The 19,201-nt window shown below is 49.9% G+C and overlaps 1 protein-coding gene across 2 annotated transcripts in view; it reads right to left on the bottom strand.

The window, feature by feature from the left end:
• Window positions 1-1,445: 1,445 nt before the first annotated feature.
• LOC144177812 (uncharacterized) overlaps window positions 1,446-19,201 on the bottom strand; it is a 204,672-nt gene continuing 186,916 nt past the window's right edge. For both annotated transcript variants that reach the window (XM_077705397.1, XM_077705396.1), the window contains 3 exons: window positions 15,968-16,642; window positions 8,493-8,829; window positions 1,446-7,784 (listed from right to left, as the gene is read on the bottom strand). In XM_077705397.1, the coding sequence (XP_077561523.1) occupies window positions 7,152-7,784; window positions 8,493-8,829; window positions 15,968-16,494 (1,497 nt within the window). In that variant the 5' untranslated portion in view covers window positions 16,495-16,642 and the 3' untranslated portion in view covers window positions 1,446-7,151. The remainder of the gene's footprint in view (window positions 7,785-8,492; window positions 8,830-15,967; window positions 16,643-19,201) is intronic.

The following is a 19,201-nucleotide window of genomic DNA, read 5'->3' as shown; positions in this document are numbered from 1 at the left end:
AACAGCACAAGAATTTCAACGCATTTGTCAAAGTGAAAACCTTTGCCTCAGACGTAGCTTTAAATTCGTAGACGTCCTTTAGACAAGGCTGCAGCAGTGGGAGCCGTTATTATGATAGCGACGAGCACACCATGGTTCGATGCAAGATGCAGGAAATATACAGAAAAGCTTGTTCTTTTACCTGTGTAAATACGAGAAAAGCAGATTAGATTTTAGGCTTCGACCCAACCGTGGTGGCTGATCGTTCGCTCAAGAATGCCGGCCGCGCGGCTGGAGATGTGGTGATATACTTTTTGAGGGCAAAGGCAGCGACGTCCATAGCCTTTGGTGGTGGACGCCTCCGCAGCTAGGTACGCCGAGGCGAATTGGTGGGGGAAGGGGGGGGGGGGGGGGGGGGGGAGGAGATTTTTTACTTGTTCCGTGTCATGCGCAGACAGAAAAAGGGCCGGTCACTGAATAAAGGCAAGGGGACCACATTAGACTTCAGACTTCAATCGATCCATGGTAGCTTATCGCCAAGCTTAGCTGCAAAAATGAAAAGCAAAAAATGGGCACGAGCAAATATCTCGTAGGCCAGTTATTTTTGCTGTGTAGATTTGTCTGTGCTGATTTTAGCTGAGAATTAGCGGATACTTAAGGTTGCACCATTTTTTGTGCCGAAGTTACACTATCTTCCTTGTCCATGGTCCAGAGTGCCTAAAATATTCTGCCCATTTATTTAATACAACAGTATGGCACTTGCCATATTTAGTGGTGCGAGCTCCGAAATGAGCAGGTACTTGTTACATATAGGACGTACAAATGTTGCCAGTGTGCGAATTTATACCTTCTACTGATTTTCCTTAGTTTCGGGCGGTTGCGACTTTGTTAAAGTTCCGCTGAATGTACTAATGTAGTAAAATATTTGTGCTAACATAGCATCAGCACCCACTTATCTTAATACTCATAACAAAATATCTTGCTCCGTTGCTTCTCCCTGCGGGTCCTGTTACAGCTGTTGACTTTACAACCCTTGGCTGTAGGACATAGTCTTAGTAGGTGCCTAAACGGTCACGACAACGCTAAATCCGCACGTTGGTGGAGACAGAGAATAGGAGCCCAGTGGATTTCCGCGTGCGCGTCATATAACGTGACAGGCGCAAGTGACGGCACGTGAAGAAAACAGGTGCACCTCAGCCACGGAGAACGCTGATTCCGGAGACGTTGCACTCGCGTCAAAAGGGGACGTACTGTCTCCCGCCTTCTCAATATGCTCGCAGCGCGCGTGCGTGAGCGTGTGCAATGATTGTGAATCCTGCAGCGTCTACTCCAGCTCCACCTGCGGAGAACATATCAAGAACGTATCAACAAGCTGCACTTGTCATTCTGACCCAGCGCACAAAGAGATGCGCTGGATCAGCGGCGCCGCATTACAAGTCAGACAAAGAGGCAGTTCCATTCGCAGCATACAAGTTTTTATTCGAGGTCGTGTAAATATATCCCAAGAAGAAAACGAGAAAGAGCGAAAGGAGGAAAGTAAAAACAAAAGGACAGATAAGCATGGGTTTTGTGTGTGTGGCCGCGTATACAATTAGGTCTGGATAAAGAGAGAGAAAAGGGGGGAAGGAGGTGAGGGGGGGGCGAGACCACACGAGAAGAAAGGCAATTTCGTCGAGAGGCACAGCGTGCTTCACTCTATAGCCACCACTCCGGGGACAATCGGCGACGCCAATGTCGGAACAGCGAGACAGGATCTCATTCTTCCGCAGGGGAAACAAAATGACGGAGAGGGAAGGGTTCACAGGAATGGGATCGCGCTATAAATAGTTCCACCGACAATAGGCTCTTCCTGTCTGCGTCTCTTCATATTCTTCTTGCGCTATAACTCTTTGATCGCTCATTAAATTATCATTACCGTACACCGGATGCACATCCCGAGAGGTTTTAGGAACTGGAGGGAGAAGAAACACGCTTGTACACGAACACGCGCACGCACACATCTGAATGACTAGAACTATAGACCTCCGCCCATTTATTCTCTCGTAGAAATTGAAACGTAAACGAACAAAAGGAGACAGCTTACTTACAGCTTAGTGAAGAAAGACAAACGCGACTTTGTGAGCGAGTCCAAACTGAAGAGAAAAATAACAAAAGAGAGGACTGAAAAATCCAACTAGGCGGCGAAGTCGCTGAGGGAAGGGGGAAAACGGGGGAAAGGGGCACGGTGCTATCGGAAACAGCGGAGGCGACCGATATTTTGCCCTAAAGGTTTTCGTTGCGTCAGCGAATAAATTATAGCGACATTTGACCTATTCCTTTCTTACGGACATAAAGCCCCTGCTTTGACACTTAGTGGTACTTTAATTACGGTGTTTAGTGGTTGCCAAAATATGGATTTATCTTGTACTGGGTATATTGCGTTCTTTGTTGAGAAGGCCCCTTGACGCGCCTCTCTTGTCCCTTTGCACACACACAGTAAACCTTCGTTATCGTGAAGTCTTCGACACAAGAAACTGACCTCGTTAGAAGCGATAATTCGTTACAAGCGGGTATGATTTGGTCTTTATGCACACTGTAGTAGGGACCTTGGATCGAATAAACTGAGATTTGGGTACACGTTTTTCCGTTATAACAGGGGTTTAGTGTATTCGCTTTTTATTTTGTCTCTACTCTGAGCAACGATCTGCCTGACCCTCACGTGGGGTGCGACCATCCATACGTGGCTGCAAAAGCAGGCTTTCTTTGCGCTATAACGAACAGTTATCAGCGTGTTCCTTATGGTAGCTTTTTTTCCGGCGCTTTCATCGATTGCTGGAGTTGTATGTAATGCGTTTCTTGTAGGGATCGACATTGAACAAACACAGGTGCACCAGATAAACCTGGCACAAAAAAATGTGCCCACATTTCATCTATGCGCACTCAATACGTAAATGAATGCACTTATTACCACTTTATTGAAGCCCACGCTTGGCCTTAACTCGGTGTAGAGTAGCTCGCTGGAGCATTTTGTGAGCCAGAAAGTAGTTCTGCCGTATATTGTCGTAGAAACGAATCGAAATGTTGGTTTTTCCCGCAGTGCACAAGCCGTTGATGGGAATGTATGACTAATTAAACTATTTGACTGTAATTAGTTAGGTAGTTTAGAAATGAGTTTACCAAGCATAACGGCGCAGTTAAATTGCATTTACCAACGTAAAAAAAAATTATTTATTACAAGTTTATCAAAATCTCCCGTAAAAAATACTCGACGCTGTATCATCCCATAAAACGTTTGAAAAAAACTTACAACCCTTTCGTACGCACGAATAACGTTCGGGAATATTTATCACTTAATTCCCGGTTCTGCTTGCCTCGTGTGCTACCTGTTCAGTGTATAAACTGTGGCTGTATTACGAACAGAAACGCGTGGTCGGCTGCAGCTCACGTGGCCCCGGCTTACTTTAAACGACCTTGTATTGTCGTCTTTTTTTTAAATAGAGGTTGACCTAATTTTAAATTTTTCGTAGTCGCGTTGTGTATAAATAAATAACTAATTGCGCCAAAGTCCTTTGACAGTTCAAGCAGCGGAGGTACGCAAAATACTACCTATCCGAGATTCAGACCCTAACATTTACATGGAGGCAAAGAAGTACACAGTACACCTTGCGTCGTTTCGCACTCAGATATTATGCAATGGAGTGAGTAATAACTCAATTCTGTGCATCATCAGCTGCGAGACGAATGCACTACATCAAAAGGGGCTCCTGTGTGTAAAAAAAACGTTCACAATTGAAAAGGCTGATCGTGGGCATACTCAACTTTCAATACACATTCAGTGTTTATCCGTACAGAAAAAAAAAAAAGGAAATTCACACTTTGCAGTTCTGAAGAAAACGTCCGCATTTAGCGAAACAGCGTAATTGAGCAAACAGTCGAAAATGTAGTAGCAAATGTGAAAAATAAAAGCAGGAGACAGGGAGAGATTCACTGGTATTTTTCCCCACGTTGACCTTCGTGACTGGACGTCCTAGGAGTCAACCTGGAGGCGAGGGTGCTGACGTTCCACTCCGCATGCCTCTGCGGCTACAACACTTCCACACAGAATGGTGCCGTTGAAACGAAATGTCACTCGGAACACACACAGGCGCATATATCATACGCTAAGAAGAGTCCACATCGGCTCGACGTAACTGTACAGAGCTCCTAGACGTCAAACATGCGAATAGACTCCGTACCTGGTGAGGAAAAAAAAAGTGACAGCTTTTTTTATCCCGGTACAAACTGAAACACAGTTAAGTAGAAGGGGGGACAGAAAAACAGACTGCGTCAAGCATTCGGGCTCACGTGAAATGTAAGATGGCGACTGTTCGCTAAAGCACACCATTCCTGGACCAGATTACTCGTTACCCTTTCAAACACCCGGCACACGGTACTGACATTTACAGGGGACGAACGCGCTCACACATCACCATTACGAGAGCAGGTTTCGGGACACGCTCGTCGGGGACGTACCACGAAATTTCGTGCTGCCACCAAGCATCCTATACAACACCGTCGTTCAACGGTAGAACGTCGTCTAACCGAGAGACCCAGAAGAGGACGTGTTCGACCGTAACTCATTCGAAACGAAAACAGACACCGAACAACCGCTTCTAGAAACCGAAGACTCCAAGAAGGGATCTACGCAGCCACAACCGAACCGGACATCACGCTGTCCCGCACAGACCACTCGACTTTCCTTCTCTTTCAGAGCAAAACTTCGAACCAAGTGTGGAGAACTGGGCAAGGTGGTACACGGAACTGTGTCAGTTGGAGATCGAAGAACTCAAGCCTGCTCCGGCATCCCTCCCATGTCTTGGCAGTGAAAGATGGTCGCACGACTACATCGCGCCACCCTTTACCTACACCGCACCTTTTGTAAACCGGTCACCCTTGCGAGTAACCCTGTACACAAGCTAAGTCTCTACACCGCCCCCACCAGTTCGCTCGACCCAGTGGTCGATCCAATGAACACAGCGGACGTATTCATTCAGTCAGTGACTACTGCGCCGCCGCGTGTGTCCTCGGCTATGAAAAGAACGGCTGCAAAAAAAGCCCGGTCCTACTCAATGTTTTGGTTGTTCAGCTGTGATGCACCATTCCATGGAGCTGGTACGTTAGAGCTCAAGGTTGACTGCGTCCACTCTACTACGGGCACCCGGCAGTACTGAGCCACGCGCAACAGAGGTGCGCAGTAAAGGTGCGCAATAGAAGTACGGTCGGTGCATGTGTGTCAATGTGTGCGGCTTACGTAGGCGCGCTCACCCTTGGCGGGCTAAGTGAACGGCGCCGTGGCAAAGCGGTACATTACTGGTGCTCGATAGTTTGTACGTTCACGCTTGTTCCGGTGTACAGGTAACGCAACAAGGTGTGGCAGTTAAGTCTGTACGCTGGTGTCGTGGTCCTTCCACATGCGATCGTTCTCCTTTCTCCTCGCTTGCGAGAGCGTGCATGTGCGAGGGTGCCCTTGTAATCAAACGGTGCTTCTCGAAGGAGCGTACCTAGCCGGTAGTTTCCTTGGCAGCGAATAGCAATGGGACAAATTTAAGAATGCTTACGGGCCAACGAACAAGCACGCTGCGGCGTTCTGCTTCCGACGGTTCTGAGAAGACGGGTCACGGACTAAACGGGTGCACGGCAAAATATATATATCACAGTGGAGTCGTAAGGGTTTGTTGTTGGTGGAGGTGCTTACGGATTTCTTGGAGAGCCAAGAAGCGAGACGGGATCTTGAGGGCAAACTACAGGCTAAGGAGCTTTCAGCACAGGGCACAGCAAAGAAAGACGAGGTGTAGGGAGAAGCAAAAGTTTACGACAACGACGAATACGACGAGAACTCCTCAAAATCCATTCTACATCTTTCACCATGGCCGAGACACTTCTTTCTACACCGGGTGCGCGCGGCGGGAAGCCGACTAAGCGCAACACGTAACGGGAACGCAATTCACGCGCATTGTAGGCACGCAGAAGCGGAAACCACGTCCTGGGGTCAGTCTTTTCTTTCTTCTTTCTTCGGTTCATGCTTTCCTTGGGTCCTGCATTCGTTCGCGTACACTCGCGATCGCCGAGAAAAAAAAATGTGCATGAAAGCAGCGGCGTGTTTTGCTCTCACTCGTTCGATGAGATCCATCTAAGATACCGGAAAGCGCGCAGTTTGCGCATGCGCCCTAAATCTACTGCTTGACACACACATCGATTACGACCAAATATGCAATGCGAAGAAACCTCCTCTTCCGAGTGTTCACAGCCTCGCCCGCTCGACCCGTCGATAAGTTAAAGCAGGGGCGGAGCCCTAAATAAGAGTTGAGAAGTACCGTAGGTGTCTTCACGAAACTGAGATGGACGTTCGAAACCAACGTGGTAGCCCCAAAACATTCCTGGCCGTTCGCGTCATTGCAGATCCTTAGCTTTCGGCACCAATTTGTTTCTCTCTGCTCCAAGGTCTTTAAGCCCGCTTCCATTTGTCCTGGCTAGGCGCCTTCGCAAACGCAAACTGAAGGGATTGTAAAAGGACGTTCGTACAAAATGTTTCTTTTGCGCTAGTGTTCTCATCACACAGGCCATTACAGAAGTTTAAGTTGGCGGACAAGTGAAAAAATGGCTGAGAAAAGGGGCCGATAAACGCAAGTTATCCTATTATTGCACCGCGCAGCGGTGAAGAAATTGTCATTAAATTAGTTCTCATACACAGTTGCGACGGCAGGAAGCCATCGGACGACGAACGAGGACCAGTCTAGACGAGAAGCCGGCGAGCGCACAGCATCGTGTCTGCCGAATACAAAATAGAGTGCACTTATCAAAACCACCACTCAAAAGGCCGTCAGTCCTTCAGGGCGCACGTCCGTGACCGAAAGGAACTGGCGAAGAAAACAAGCAGTACGAGAAAAACCCGACGGAACGTCTCGGAGACGCATTCCGCACAGATCTGGTCGTCACTCGTCGAGTAGTCAGCATCCCTAGAAGGTCCCTGGCATCCTCACCGAAGCGCTTCGGGTTACAGACGTCACTAACACAAGGGTTCCTCCTCCTCCTATCGACTGCTCGCAGTGTTCCCTCGAGAGCGACCGGCGTCACCGACGGCGTGAGGGAGGAGCAGGAAGAGGTGGCGGCTGTGCAGGGTCACGAAGCACGGGGCAGGGGCGAGCGCGCAGCCATCAGGTGACCGCCAGGTGTCCCTGGAGCTGCGAGGGGCTCTGCTTGAGCACGAAGGACGAGTCCGACTTGGAGTGCGTGTACGCCCTGACGGCTCGCTTCATGAGCTTGGACGCCGAGGGCCGGGAGGCGTGGTTGGGCACCACGTCCGGCGGCTGCACCGAGTACGCGGCCCTGTCGCCGACCACGGTGAGCGACGGCTGGCCGTAGATGGACGAAGGCCGGGCCTCGTCCTCGGCGCAGGGCAGCGCGCCGCGCAGCTCGTGCAGGGCGAAGGGCGGCGTGGGCAGCGCCTGCTGCAGCTGTTGCTGGTGGTGGTGGTGGTGGTGGTTTCGGTGGTGCCGTTGCTGCTGCTGCAGGAGCTTGTGTTGCTGCGGCTCCCCCAGCTGCAGGAACGGGTTGGCGCCGAAGCAGGACGACTGGGAGCGCTGGCAGTGTCCGCTGTCGAGCGTGCTCCGCCGGGGCCCCGTGAGTGTGACCGGCGAGTCGGGACGGATGTAGGCGAACTCGAGCGTGGCCGAGGCCGTGGCGCCGCCAGCGACGCCGCACCGGGGACCGCCGCGGCCGTTGGCCACCTCGGGGGAGTTGAGCACGTGCTGCGCGTACAGGGAACGCTGTGCCAGGGCCGGGGACACCTGCGTCAGAGTGAGAGGAAAAAGCAGCCAAGGCGCTTAGACATGCCCTGTCTGTGGCTGGAGTCCGAATGGCCAGCACCTCTTCGCAGTAAACGAGTTTTATGTCGCGACCTCCGCTCGGACGGCGAACTCTGGAGGATTAGAGCAATGACAGGCATACAAGGAACGTGGAACAAGGGGCGGTGCTTCTCAGCAATCACGCGCTGCAACAAAGCTGCCTTCGGCAACATCCAGAGGTTTTATGGTTCCTTTACACACCACGCAGATGTTACATAGCAATCAGGACAAATGGAGAAGATGATTTGTCCTGTCCCCACCGTAGGCCACACATCTTACGGCAGCCGTCTGCCGCAGCACGGATTCCTGCTTACGAACCATGTGCGTAAACTATTTTCAACATATCGAGTCACCGAGTGGTAATTGGAGTGCAAAGCTAGATGCATTCGACGTCGTTCTTGACCGGTGAGGCAAGGCTGGCTGCATTCAAAGTGCAGGTATGTTTTATCATGTAAAATCGTAAGCCCAGCTAAAGAAATGCATACGTACGCATAAAAGCACGCGCAGAAAGACGGAGCTAGACAGACAGACAGACAGACAGACAGACAGACAGACAGACAGACAGACAGACAGACAGACAGACAGACAGACAGACAGACAGACAGACAGACAGACAGAGAGCGAGAGAGCAAGCGAAAAAAGGAGACGCACCTGCAGGGACCGAGGCGAGGGCCGGTGGGCGCCCAGCGATCGCTGTCCGAGCGAGACGAGCGAGCTGTACGAGCCCGTGGGCCGGGGTCCGAGCGGGGCCGACCAGGGCACCGAGCGCGTGTCGTAGTCGACGACGCCGAGCGACGAGCCCGGGGCCAGGCTGCCGCCGTCGCTGGCCTCGGTGGCCACGGACATCCTCTGCGCCCGGCGCGTCAGGCTGGGCGTAGGGGTGCGCTCGCCCAGGGACCGCAGCTCGCACGAGGTCGAGGTGCGAACCGACGAAGACGGGGACTGCGCCTCCGACGAGGTCAGCGTGTGCTGCAGCAGTAGGGCCTGCCTGCTCCGTAATAAAAGTGGGCAAGAGGACAGGAGTGAGCAGGTGCAACCAACTAACGTTCACACACGCTTCATTTTTTTAAAAGAGGGACACTGCCCCATACATGTCAGTCAATATGTGATTATTTACTACACCCGTAGTGACCCCACTAGGCGGCTTCCGTAAATAAAGAGTACTAAAAGTGGGGACACGCTCACCGGCCTTCACTTTGTGCCGGTCTATATTTGCCCATCAAGATGTCTGTAGCTGCCCATCGCTCGGGAGTATCGCGGACTACGGCGAACAACAATGAAGACGCGAATTGGTGAACCGATTTTAATCAGTAAAATATACTGAATGTACTAGGACACGTTAAGGTTAAAGATGGTTTCGACGCGCGCCGGGTCCACTTGTTTTCTGTAACTGCTATCTTCCTCTCCTCAAATGTGGTAAGAAAGAAAGCATGCTAAAAACAAAATTATGCAGAACTTATAAGTACTTCTATACTTTTACTAAGGCGGACTCAATGAGCCAGACCCGAATTTTCTTGTATAACTTGCGTATTTTTCATTTACCTAAAGGCTTTCTATGAAACATTCCGCAATAGTAATCCATTTGGTTGTAAGTCGCGTGTCCTGTCAGTTTCTTTTTTCCCGTTTGTTGGCCCTAGGCGCAATTTGAAACCCCATGCACCATTATTAACTCGCCAGTCTAGCATTCGACGCCTGAAAATAGTATTTCATTCTCTCAATAGCGAACTATACCAGAATACCTGAATAGCGTTAAACACAAAACAAAAACACTACTACCCAATGGCAGAAAACGTGTCGCGGAAGTTTTATTTCGCTAGACAAGGAATACACTCACTCTTCGATCGCAGCCTGGAAATCGCAGCACACGCCCCTCTTGATTTGATATGGTATTGGGGACGATTAGGCGGAGCAATTGCCGGCAGCTATGCAAGGCTAAGTCCGCCTTATTCAACAATACTTACTACTACTACTACTACTGAGAAAACGTCTGCATGCTCCTGCATGATCCTTCACCACGCAGCGAGCTCAACATTCCATGGTATTACGCCCCGTAACACAACACTTCCGGAAATACACCCCCCGAAACGGTCCCTCAACAAGAAACTCGGACGCACACAGTACAACACACGGGAGGATTCCAGCTCTCCGCCCGCCTCGAGCAAACCCAACTCCACCTCGACTCCGTCTACTTAGCGTACACGCCACAATCGGCTATTTATACGTCCCACAACGCGCCTAAGATATATATACGTGCCACAAAATTCTCTTCCGGGCTCCGAGAAAACGCTGGCGTGCCGAGCTGATCTTTATTTAAATCTTGGCGAGGTCGTCGTGAGGACGTTCACGCCCCCCCACGCAACAACGGTGCACCTTTGTACAATGGGAGAGTGTCAGCTGGGCACGAAGCAGTCCCGCCCACGTATCTCCCGCAAGGCCCTTCGCACGCCCTTTATAGAAAATCGCCGAGCCCTTCTTTTCTGCCTGCGGGACCAAAGGCCGTTCTCCGGGGCACGCAAGGACTCGAGGATGGGAGGCCCGCCTAAATTAGGCATTGCGTGTCGTTCGACGAGGCACAAAACCTCCCCTTTAACGCACGTCAGTCGGTCGGTCGGTCGGACGGACGGACGGGCGGGGCTGTTTCAACCGCCCACCACTGTAGTTTGGGATCTTAAAAGCGTGATGATCAGCGCGTGTCTACGTGTTTTAGATCACGGGAAAAAGCATAATCAGAGTGAGATAAACGGGCCTTTAAATTAATCACTGACATTGGTGAACCGTAGAAAATATCTTAGAAGCAGTTGGTGCTGCAGCAAGACGGTGCTTTCTCTTCTATAAATACGTGTTGTAAATACACCTTTGCCTTCACGTCTTCCCCGCCGTAACAATTTTGAGAGGTGGGACGGTAAAAGATAACAATATGCTGACATTCATCGCTGCTCAAATGACAGGACCGAAGGGTGTTATACACGCACAAAAATTGCATTACAAAATGAACGACGCACGTGCTCTGAACGTCAATTTGACACAGCTTACATTACGGGCGTACTGACCTGGACGCATTGACAGTATGACCGTATTGACCGAGCTGTTACCCAGCTAGAGCGAGCATAGACCGACCCTTCACAGAACAGAAGTGTACTTTGTAAATAGGCATGCCGCAAAGCCCTGCTATCCAATATACACCGTGTCGCACAACGGAGCATTCTTACGGTTTCAAAGTATTTGCTGTATCTGGGCAAGTAGGTGACGTGCACAATTTGGTGCTGAAGTCTGCGGGTTGAACACCTCAGATACGTTGCGGTTTCGTGCATGGGTTAAAAACGGCGCGGCCGACCTGCCCGCCTGCGGTCAAAGGTGCGTGGTATGTTCTCGATTCTGGAACGGGCACGCGGCCCCAATCTGTCACGGCACAGTTCGTCTTCCCAACCGGCTGCATTTCGCGTCAGGAGTGCAATGCACCTCGGGCGTGGCGCCGAGGCAAGGTGGACAGAGCTCCGGGAAAGGATAAAAACGCCGAACAAGGAGACCACCGTCGTTCCGTACACAGCAACGAGGCGTGACATGCGTGTTGTTATTATAGGTGTCAGATATAAGATATTGAATTACTGTAACCTCATGAAATGAAAAGAAAGCTATTTTTAGTAATTCACTCTTCCCATTTTCTCCTTTCCTAAAAATGGCGATCACGGGGTGCAACAAAAGAAAGAGCGCCTGCCTACTTGACCGTAAGGACACCTTGGATTTGTACGGTGTACCTATGCGTGCGCAGACACTGTTTATACAAGCAGAATAGTCTGTTAAGTTGTATGGTATTTTAAACTTTCGTCTGCAGTAGCACCGAGAGCATTGATCTCTCTCTCTCTCTCTCTCTCTCTCTCTCTCTCTCTCTCTCTCTCTCTCTCTCTCTCTCTCTCTCTCTCTCTCTGTATTTGTGCGTGTGTGTTGGCTTCTTGCTCCTATTTCTATTTTTTTTTATTTTTGTCGTGACGCACATCAGAGTGACGGAGGAAGGTGGAGTGGCGACGAACGCTTTTCCTCTGTGTCTGTACCAAGCACTTCTCAAAAATATTAGCGTGCGTTCGTCTTGCAAGCAGATGTCGTGTCACGTCAGCAGGGACCCGCCTTTTAAATGAAAGCATAAAATTTCTTCATCCTGTTCCGCAATAATCTCTTTCATACTGCTTTGAATAGCACAGCATTTCAAAGCCAATGATCCTATGCCGTCAAAACTGCAGTGCTGCAACCCCCGCCAAAGTGTTCGAGTTCAGCTCTCTGTATACCATTTATGTTGCAACCCCTTCCTTGCACAAAATTGGTGTAATGAGCGTTTAGATGAGCCTTTCTTGTTTGAATGTGAGTACCTATCGAGGTTCAAAACAACCGTGACGCGCACGAGCGGCGTTACTTAAAAATCCGAGCCTGGTCTGGTCAACGCATAGTGTCATTGAGCACGTGACTATTCACGTTCGTTCCTCGGCTGTAGCAGCTGCTTATCTCGTTTAGGCGAACCACTGACAATGTCTTGCGTTGAGATTGAGGCGCGGCTTAAAGACCCCGAAGTGATAGCATTTAATCCGGCTGTCCCCACAACGATCCCCCTCATACAGGAGGCTTGCTTTGGTCCACTAAAATCCCAATTCAAACAACCACATTTAGGGGAAACACCCAAGGAGCAGTAAATGTTTTCGAACGTATTACTTGGCATAAACCTGAAATTCAGCCCGCCCGGCTACAATCAACACATTTGCAGAAACTTCGCAATTGAAGGACATTTCTACCCCTCCCCCCTTACAATGAAGAATTTTCCTTCAACTGCGAGGTTTCCGGCAATGATGTAGATTGCGGCCGGGCTGTATATCAGCATGATGTCAACACCCCCATTTCATCTCTGATCGCCAGCTCAGAGCAACCCACAACTTTACTGGTTTACTACGCCACCGAGTACCGCGCATACGTTTGTACACATTTTCGCCACAAAGAGCCAAACTTCGATTTATGTGCCGCACTGGGACAACTAACTCCCTCGCTGATTTCCGATGAAGCTCCTGTCTAGCACCAGTGGAATAAAAATAGAAATCGGATACAAATGTAGAGCGAAAGGAAAAAGGAAAATTGCACAAGCCTCTAAGATGCTTCTTCTGCAACTTGCAAGAAAGTTGTCGTTTGAATTGCGACAGGAGCACGTGTAAGTGCTCACCACGCAGTCAATGACCCTGCCATAAAAATCTGGCTGTTTATTTTTCCTTCTCTTCGCGCCGAGTGTAAAAAAAAAAGAAGGTAAAGTGCGCGCCACCATTCAGCGCCGGGTCTAAACACGTCATAAGTCATGTTAGCCAGGCTCCGTTCTGTCTTGGCACCCTTTACTGTCAGAAACTCAGACGCCATTCCATAAAGAAAAATCGCCCTTTCTCCTTTTGTGATTTAAATAAAGCTGCAGCGCGGGTGATATTTCATACGCAAACAGCAAAGTTCACCAAGCAAATCTAGGCAGTAGTGTTTTTATCATTCCCAGTTCTCAAAGACGGGTACGCTTTCCACTGTTCCTGTACTTATTTGCGCCTTCTTCCCCAATATTTCTCGGTGTCGCAACGCGTGCAAGTTTGGGGAATTTCGAAGCTCGGCACAGGGATCAAAGCATTCGCCGCGGTGTCGAAACTGCCCAGACGCTGTTGGGAAACTTTCCAGCGGTGCGCCTTTTCAATTCATAACCGAAGACACTTTCCAGCCCTGCTGTTTTCAAAGGACGATTCTGCAATCAGCCGCGGCGTGATTTTGCAAACAGGGTGATTTTGTAAACAGGGTTGTGACATAGCAGCACCTGGGGACAGGCGGATTGCGACTATTTAATGCTTCGCTTTGCTTTTGCGAATGCGTGACACACATGATGACCGACGTTGAGACAGCGAAAAGAAACGGCTGAAGCCGCAGGCGCGTCAACTTAGTTTTTAACCCTTTGATGGGCATCGTTGGCTCTGAGCAACAACCAAACATTTTCTTCTCCCGCGCTTTCTGGTTTTTCTGGACATTTAGCGCCGTCTCTTGACAGGCAAAGGTACCGCGACCTTCAAAAATTGAAGAAGAAAGGGACGCACGTACTTTGGGCCGCTAAAAATGCTCTTGCTTATGTGTCGGCTTGCAGGCTCGATGGGCTCGTGACAGGTGTGCGACATTGTGCAATTTCGTTGTTATCGCAAAGATAACAATGTAAACTTCAAGTTTGTGGTTTAGACTTGAACCATAAAATAAGCGTGTACATGCAGATCAAGGTAACATTCTTGTTCAAATGATATATGCAGCAGCAAGTGCCCGGTGTTGCTGAGGAACAAGATCTTACTGTGTCAATCCTAATGAACCTAACTTTTTTTTTTCTGGTTCCATATTTCGGATGTCCGCAGTTTTTTACAATTATAAAAATGTATCGCAAACTTCAGCGAGAAATTAGGGTTCTGGAAACGAAATAGTTGAGGAGGCATCGTTTTGTAGCGCCAACGACAAATTTTAGTGCGAAAGCACCATACATTACTGCTTATAAAATGTACAGTACTCACCACAGCTTATCTGCTGTGGGTATCCAAAACGTTGTATGCTTAGGTGCGCGCACGAAGGAATCAGAATATGCCCTGCCTATTCTGTGGACCAGACCACAGTGTGATGTCCCGCTTTGATGTACTGATAAAAGTCTTCCGCTCATCGGATTCCGTGGCGCAGGGATAGAGTCCTGGGTTTTGAAGCTAACGGCCTGGGTTTTTAAGCAATTTTGTTACTGTAAAATGTTCCCTTAAGTCCATTCTAGCTATCATTTTCGTATATGAGGTGGTTTGGTATGTGTTAGGCCGGTTTAAACAAATAAGGCTCAACTATACCATGGTATGGTCAACGGGATAAAACGGAACATCATACCCTGAGGTTCGGTCCATAGAATAAGGCTGCAGTTTATCCTGTACTCTGGTCCACATAAAAGGCACTGCCTTGGAGATACTGGCACACATTTTTTTTTTGTGGTCAACCTTCCCGGCGCTTGCGCTCAGATTGAGTGATTTGATGAATGGCTTGGGCATGGTCCAGCATGCACATTAAGCGTGGTCCAATACATCGCTACACGTATGTAATACTTTGATATGCTAATAACAGCAGCTGTCGGGTATACGCCAGCTTAAGGACGGTGTCAACTGGAATCAGCATCCTGCCGTAAAATGACTTCCTTTTTTAACGGGCACCGGTTGACGACGTTAGAGGCTAGACGTTGCCGTAGAAAATTTTGGCTCTTAAGAACTAATGTCTAGCAGGTAAAGAAATCGTCAAATGGAAAGAAAAAAACAAAGGAGTGGGGGATAAGGATGGGCTCGCCAGTGAAATTTTCAGTCAAGAAAAGTACTTCAAATGATCCAACTGCACACTTGCATTCTACCCTAATGCAGAGCGTGAAGTCATGTAAAGCAGCAGACGTTCATATCTGTGCAGTTGGTGTAAAGTTATTCGGGAAGTAATCTGCACTGCGGCGAACAAGCACAGCCAGCATAGACGTCATAGGAATATCCACCCACGTTCCTTCATAAACCCCCTGTACACTGCGGCGGGAAACATGGCCTTGAAAGTTCGGAGTGCGGGTTGCCAAGGGCGAGAAAGAGACCCCGTTAGCAACCGCTCCCAGTTCCCCGTGCTATTCTCTTCCTTTTCTTTCTGCAGTGCAAACTTTTCTGATGAATTACTACCAACAAGCCCAACAAGGTCGGAACGTTCTTTAAGTCTGTCGGTCTTTTTTTTTCTTTCTACCAGGGACGAAGCCCGCGTAATCCATCGTTCGCCCGATACAGTCTCTAGTGATTCTACGGTAACCCAGACGTCGGAGCGTCATTTCAAATTCTGATTTTGTGCCTCAAAGATGGACAACCCGGCTTCTAGGTACGCAGCAGTAGAGAGTTACCGATAAATTAAGGCCCCTTGGGGATCTTTACCCTGCGCTGAAATCTCACGCATCCAGGCATTTCAGGTCTGCTTGTCGCCTCCACCGCGAAAACAGCCGCCGTGGGCAGGAACTGACCCCACGGCTTCACGCTCGAAGCCTCAGAACGGAGGAACGAATGTCACTAGGAGGGAGGACAGCAAAAAGGGAGGGCAAAGAGTACCTCTTGGTGAGTCCCGCGTCGTAGAACTGCGGGCCGAGCGTGTGCGCCTTCCGGAGGGCCTCCCTGCGGCCCTTGCTCCGACCGATGGCGTCTCTAAGGGCGAACATCCAGTCGTCCAGGCCGCAGTTGGTCCACAGCAGGAGCTGGCCCTCGGTGCCCACCCGAAGGGCGATAACTCCCGTCCGCTTCTTGTCGGCCCACTGCAGGCCCTCCACGTCCGCGAGGTTCACCTTGTAAAGGAACCCTCCCATCTCGGAGGTCCCGACCTTGGATTCCTTCTTAAAGCACGCCAGGTAGTCCTTGGTGAGCACGAAGTAGCGCTCCTTCCAGCGACTGAAGAACTTGTCCCACTGTTGCCACAGCAGGCCCTTCTTGACCGTCGTGGTCTCGAGCAGGGGCCCCCCCGCCGGCTCCTTCGCCGCCGCCGCCTTGCCGTTGACGCCGCCCCCGTTGACGCCCACGGTGGCCACGCCGTTGGCGAGCAGGCCGCCGCCGTTGCGGGGGCCCACGCTGCCGATGCTGCTCATGGTGGCGCATCTTACGGGCGGCTGCGGGTGGCGCGAGGAAGCCAGCGCACCGCCGGGACTGGCCACCGCCGCGCCCTCCTTGGCCGACCGCCGCCGCCGCAGGAAGCCGCGGAAGCTGCCGCCACCAATGCCGAGGCCCAGGCCGCGCCTGCACGGAACGGGAGAAGAATCCTTTTAGCGGGACTCCTTGACGGACTGTCCTTGACTGACGCAGTTGGCCAGTGCATGTAATATACGTACAGTACCGACAAGGGTAACACAGCTCTGAGAAAACCTCGCCCAGTCACGTGTTCGCTTGCACTCAAGCGGCCGCACTGATGGCCCAGCCGGCATTGAGCGATCAAGCGCAGGCGAAGCAGTCGTTCCACATAGGTCGGCAGGCTCTCTCACGAGTGCATCCCGCACCACCCACTCACCACTCACGATAGAGTGGTGAGGGAGCCTCACTATCGTTTCAGGTGCGAGCGAGAGTGAGTGTGAAGGCTACTCGTGCTGAACCTCACTCACCACTCACCAGTCGTGGTGAATGGCGCTCGTGAGCGGTACCGGCTGACACTGACCACGGCTTATTGATATCCCTGAAGCTTACATTTTATATAATTGTAAAAAAGAACATTGCTACGCAGCGAAATATTTCAAAGAATGCTTAGAGCAAATGTGAGAGAAAAGTAAATAAAAAAGAGGGGATTCCTTAATAAACATTTACTGAAGAAATCGTTTCGATAAATAGGTAAACTAATAATTATGAGTACACTGCCGATAATAAGAGCAGACACAGACTCTAGAAACACTTTTTTATGGGTCTTGAAGAAAAATAAACCAATTGAAGAGGATCGACGAACCAGCCTTGATACATACATAATTACAGAAGAAATTGTTTCCAAGCAATTAGGTCAATATATAGTTATGCGTCATAAAAACAGTATTGTGAACAACGACAAACATGTATATTTGATTTCAACTGTTCTCTTTGTTGTTGCTTTTCTCAGTCAATCATTGGTACACAAAAATTTCTTTGTACCAAAATCGTCCTGCAGTGAACCATCTAGGCTGCATTACCGGCCGTCTGCTGATATGTATTACCATAATGTATTACCTTACCAATAAAACCTATTATTGTATTTCTTACTTTCCGAGATTTTGGGCGGTGTTATAACTGATTGTTTTGCTTGATTAAACAATGTGTTACCCCAATTTTTTTTTAGAAATTGGTGGCAGTGAGGTCATATTTTTACAGCGAAGCTATATCCCTCGTTCGTATACGTTTCTTTTTGTCGCGGTTCGCCAGCAGGGTTGTTCAGCAGAATACGCTTATTACGGCGAAGTGAAATTTCGCCGAATCCTGACGCATGCGCGGTCTCGTTTCTTGCCGTGAACAGCAAACGGCCGCAACGGGATTGGCGTCCTTGGGATAACAGCACAAAACCTTAGCTACTAACCTACTGCTGCGGGTTAACCACTAAACCCAATCAACACGTTTCAGTTACAATTATTGTCACTATCAGAAGCTGCTTAGCACTGCTTTGCTATCGGTAACCATTGTGCACTACAGCTTTCATCGGCATCGAGCGGTCCTTTTCTGTGCGTGTGTGTGTGCCGTCGTCCTTCATCACTGCATTCGTGTTTTCCCAAACGCGGGCCAAGAGCCGTCCATTTGTTCTTCATCCCGACGAGAAGATGGTTGTCGTCGTCGGCAATTCTAATGGCTTGCTATTCTTGCTATGGTTTTTTAAGATTCAAGCACTGGCAAGCTGCCTGCGACAATGCCGACGATGCCATGACGTGGTGAAGTTGCGCTGTCTGCGCGACACCGATGCTAGTGCGCCGGCAGCCGCGCGAAAAACGCTTCGTCACGTCTGTCTAGACACGGAGTTTCCTTCGCTCGCAGACGATCGCTTCAGTCGCAGCGCCTCTGAGACGCTCGAGCAACCCTCGTTCCCGAGCTCGGATTTCGGGCCGCTTTACGCAGTTGTCTGCGTGGCAACGTCGAGTAAATCATTGGGCACACCTTCATCGATGGTTGTGCGAGTTGTGCGGGTATGTCTAGCAGTGACAGAGACGCGGTTCAGGCCGTTCCCTGTGGACTAAACGACGACTGATATCCGTCGGTGGTGCCGCGCAGTTTCCGTCGGTATTCGCTGCCCTGTGAGCTGCGGTGAACTTTCCTGCTGTTCGGAGCCTTAAAAAGGTGACAACTCGTTAGGTTTATTACTTCCAAACCAAATGTTTCTGGGCAAGCCGGCCAGAGCAAAACGTTTCCGCGTCGGGCGCTGCAGTGCGCGTAAAGTCTGTTTTTGTGTCAGTCACAGTGGTGATGGAGGCGACTGTGTAAGTGAGGAGCAGCTTGGAGGACATGTGTTCTGGGACTTCTGCGACGGCTTATGATGATATGATACGAGGAGGTTTCTGCGAAGTTGTGTGCCGCCGACTGCCTCGAAGGATGGATCAGCATGGAACCAAGATTGCCGGTGAGCTTACTATATAAACCGCAATTTTCCATTGAATGGAAGCCGCGTATATTTCTTTTGTGGGAAATTAGTAATAGCCACAATAGCTTGAGCAGACGGGTTAGAGAAATAGCGAGTTTTTTTCTGGCTGCACCTTGTGTACCTTGTTGCGCTTCGTGTTCCGTGACTGCGTTTGTGAATTACCCGAACATACTATAAGCAGAGTCCTTCAATGCCTTTCTGGTCATGAAACTTCGCCA

The sequence above is a fragment of the Haemaphysalis longicornis genome, unplaced genomic scaffold (genome assembly GCF_048455015.1).
Source record: "Haemaphysalis longicornis isolate Haplotype H1 unplaced genomic scaffold, Haemaphysalis longicornis Haplotype H1 scaffold_31, whole genome shotgun sequence".
Classification (NCBI taxonomy): domain Eukaryota; kingdom Metazoa; phylum Arthropoda; class Arachnida; order Ixodida; family Ixodidae; genus Haemaphysalis; species Haemaphysalis longicornis.
This window is presented reverse-complemented; position numbering and strand designations above follow the sequence as displayed.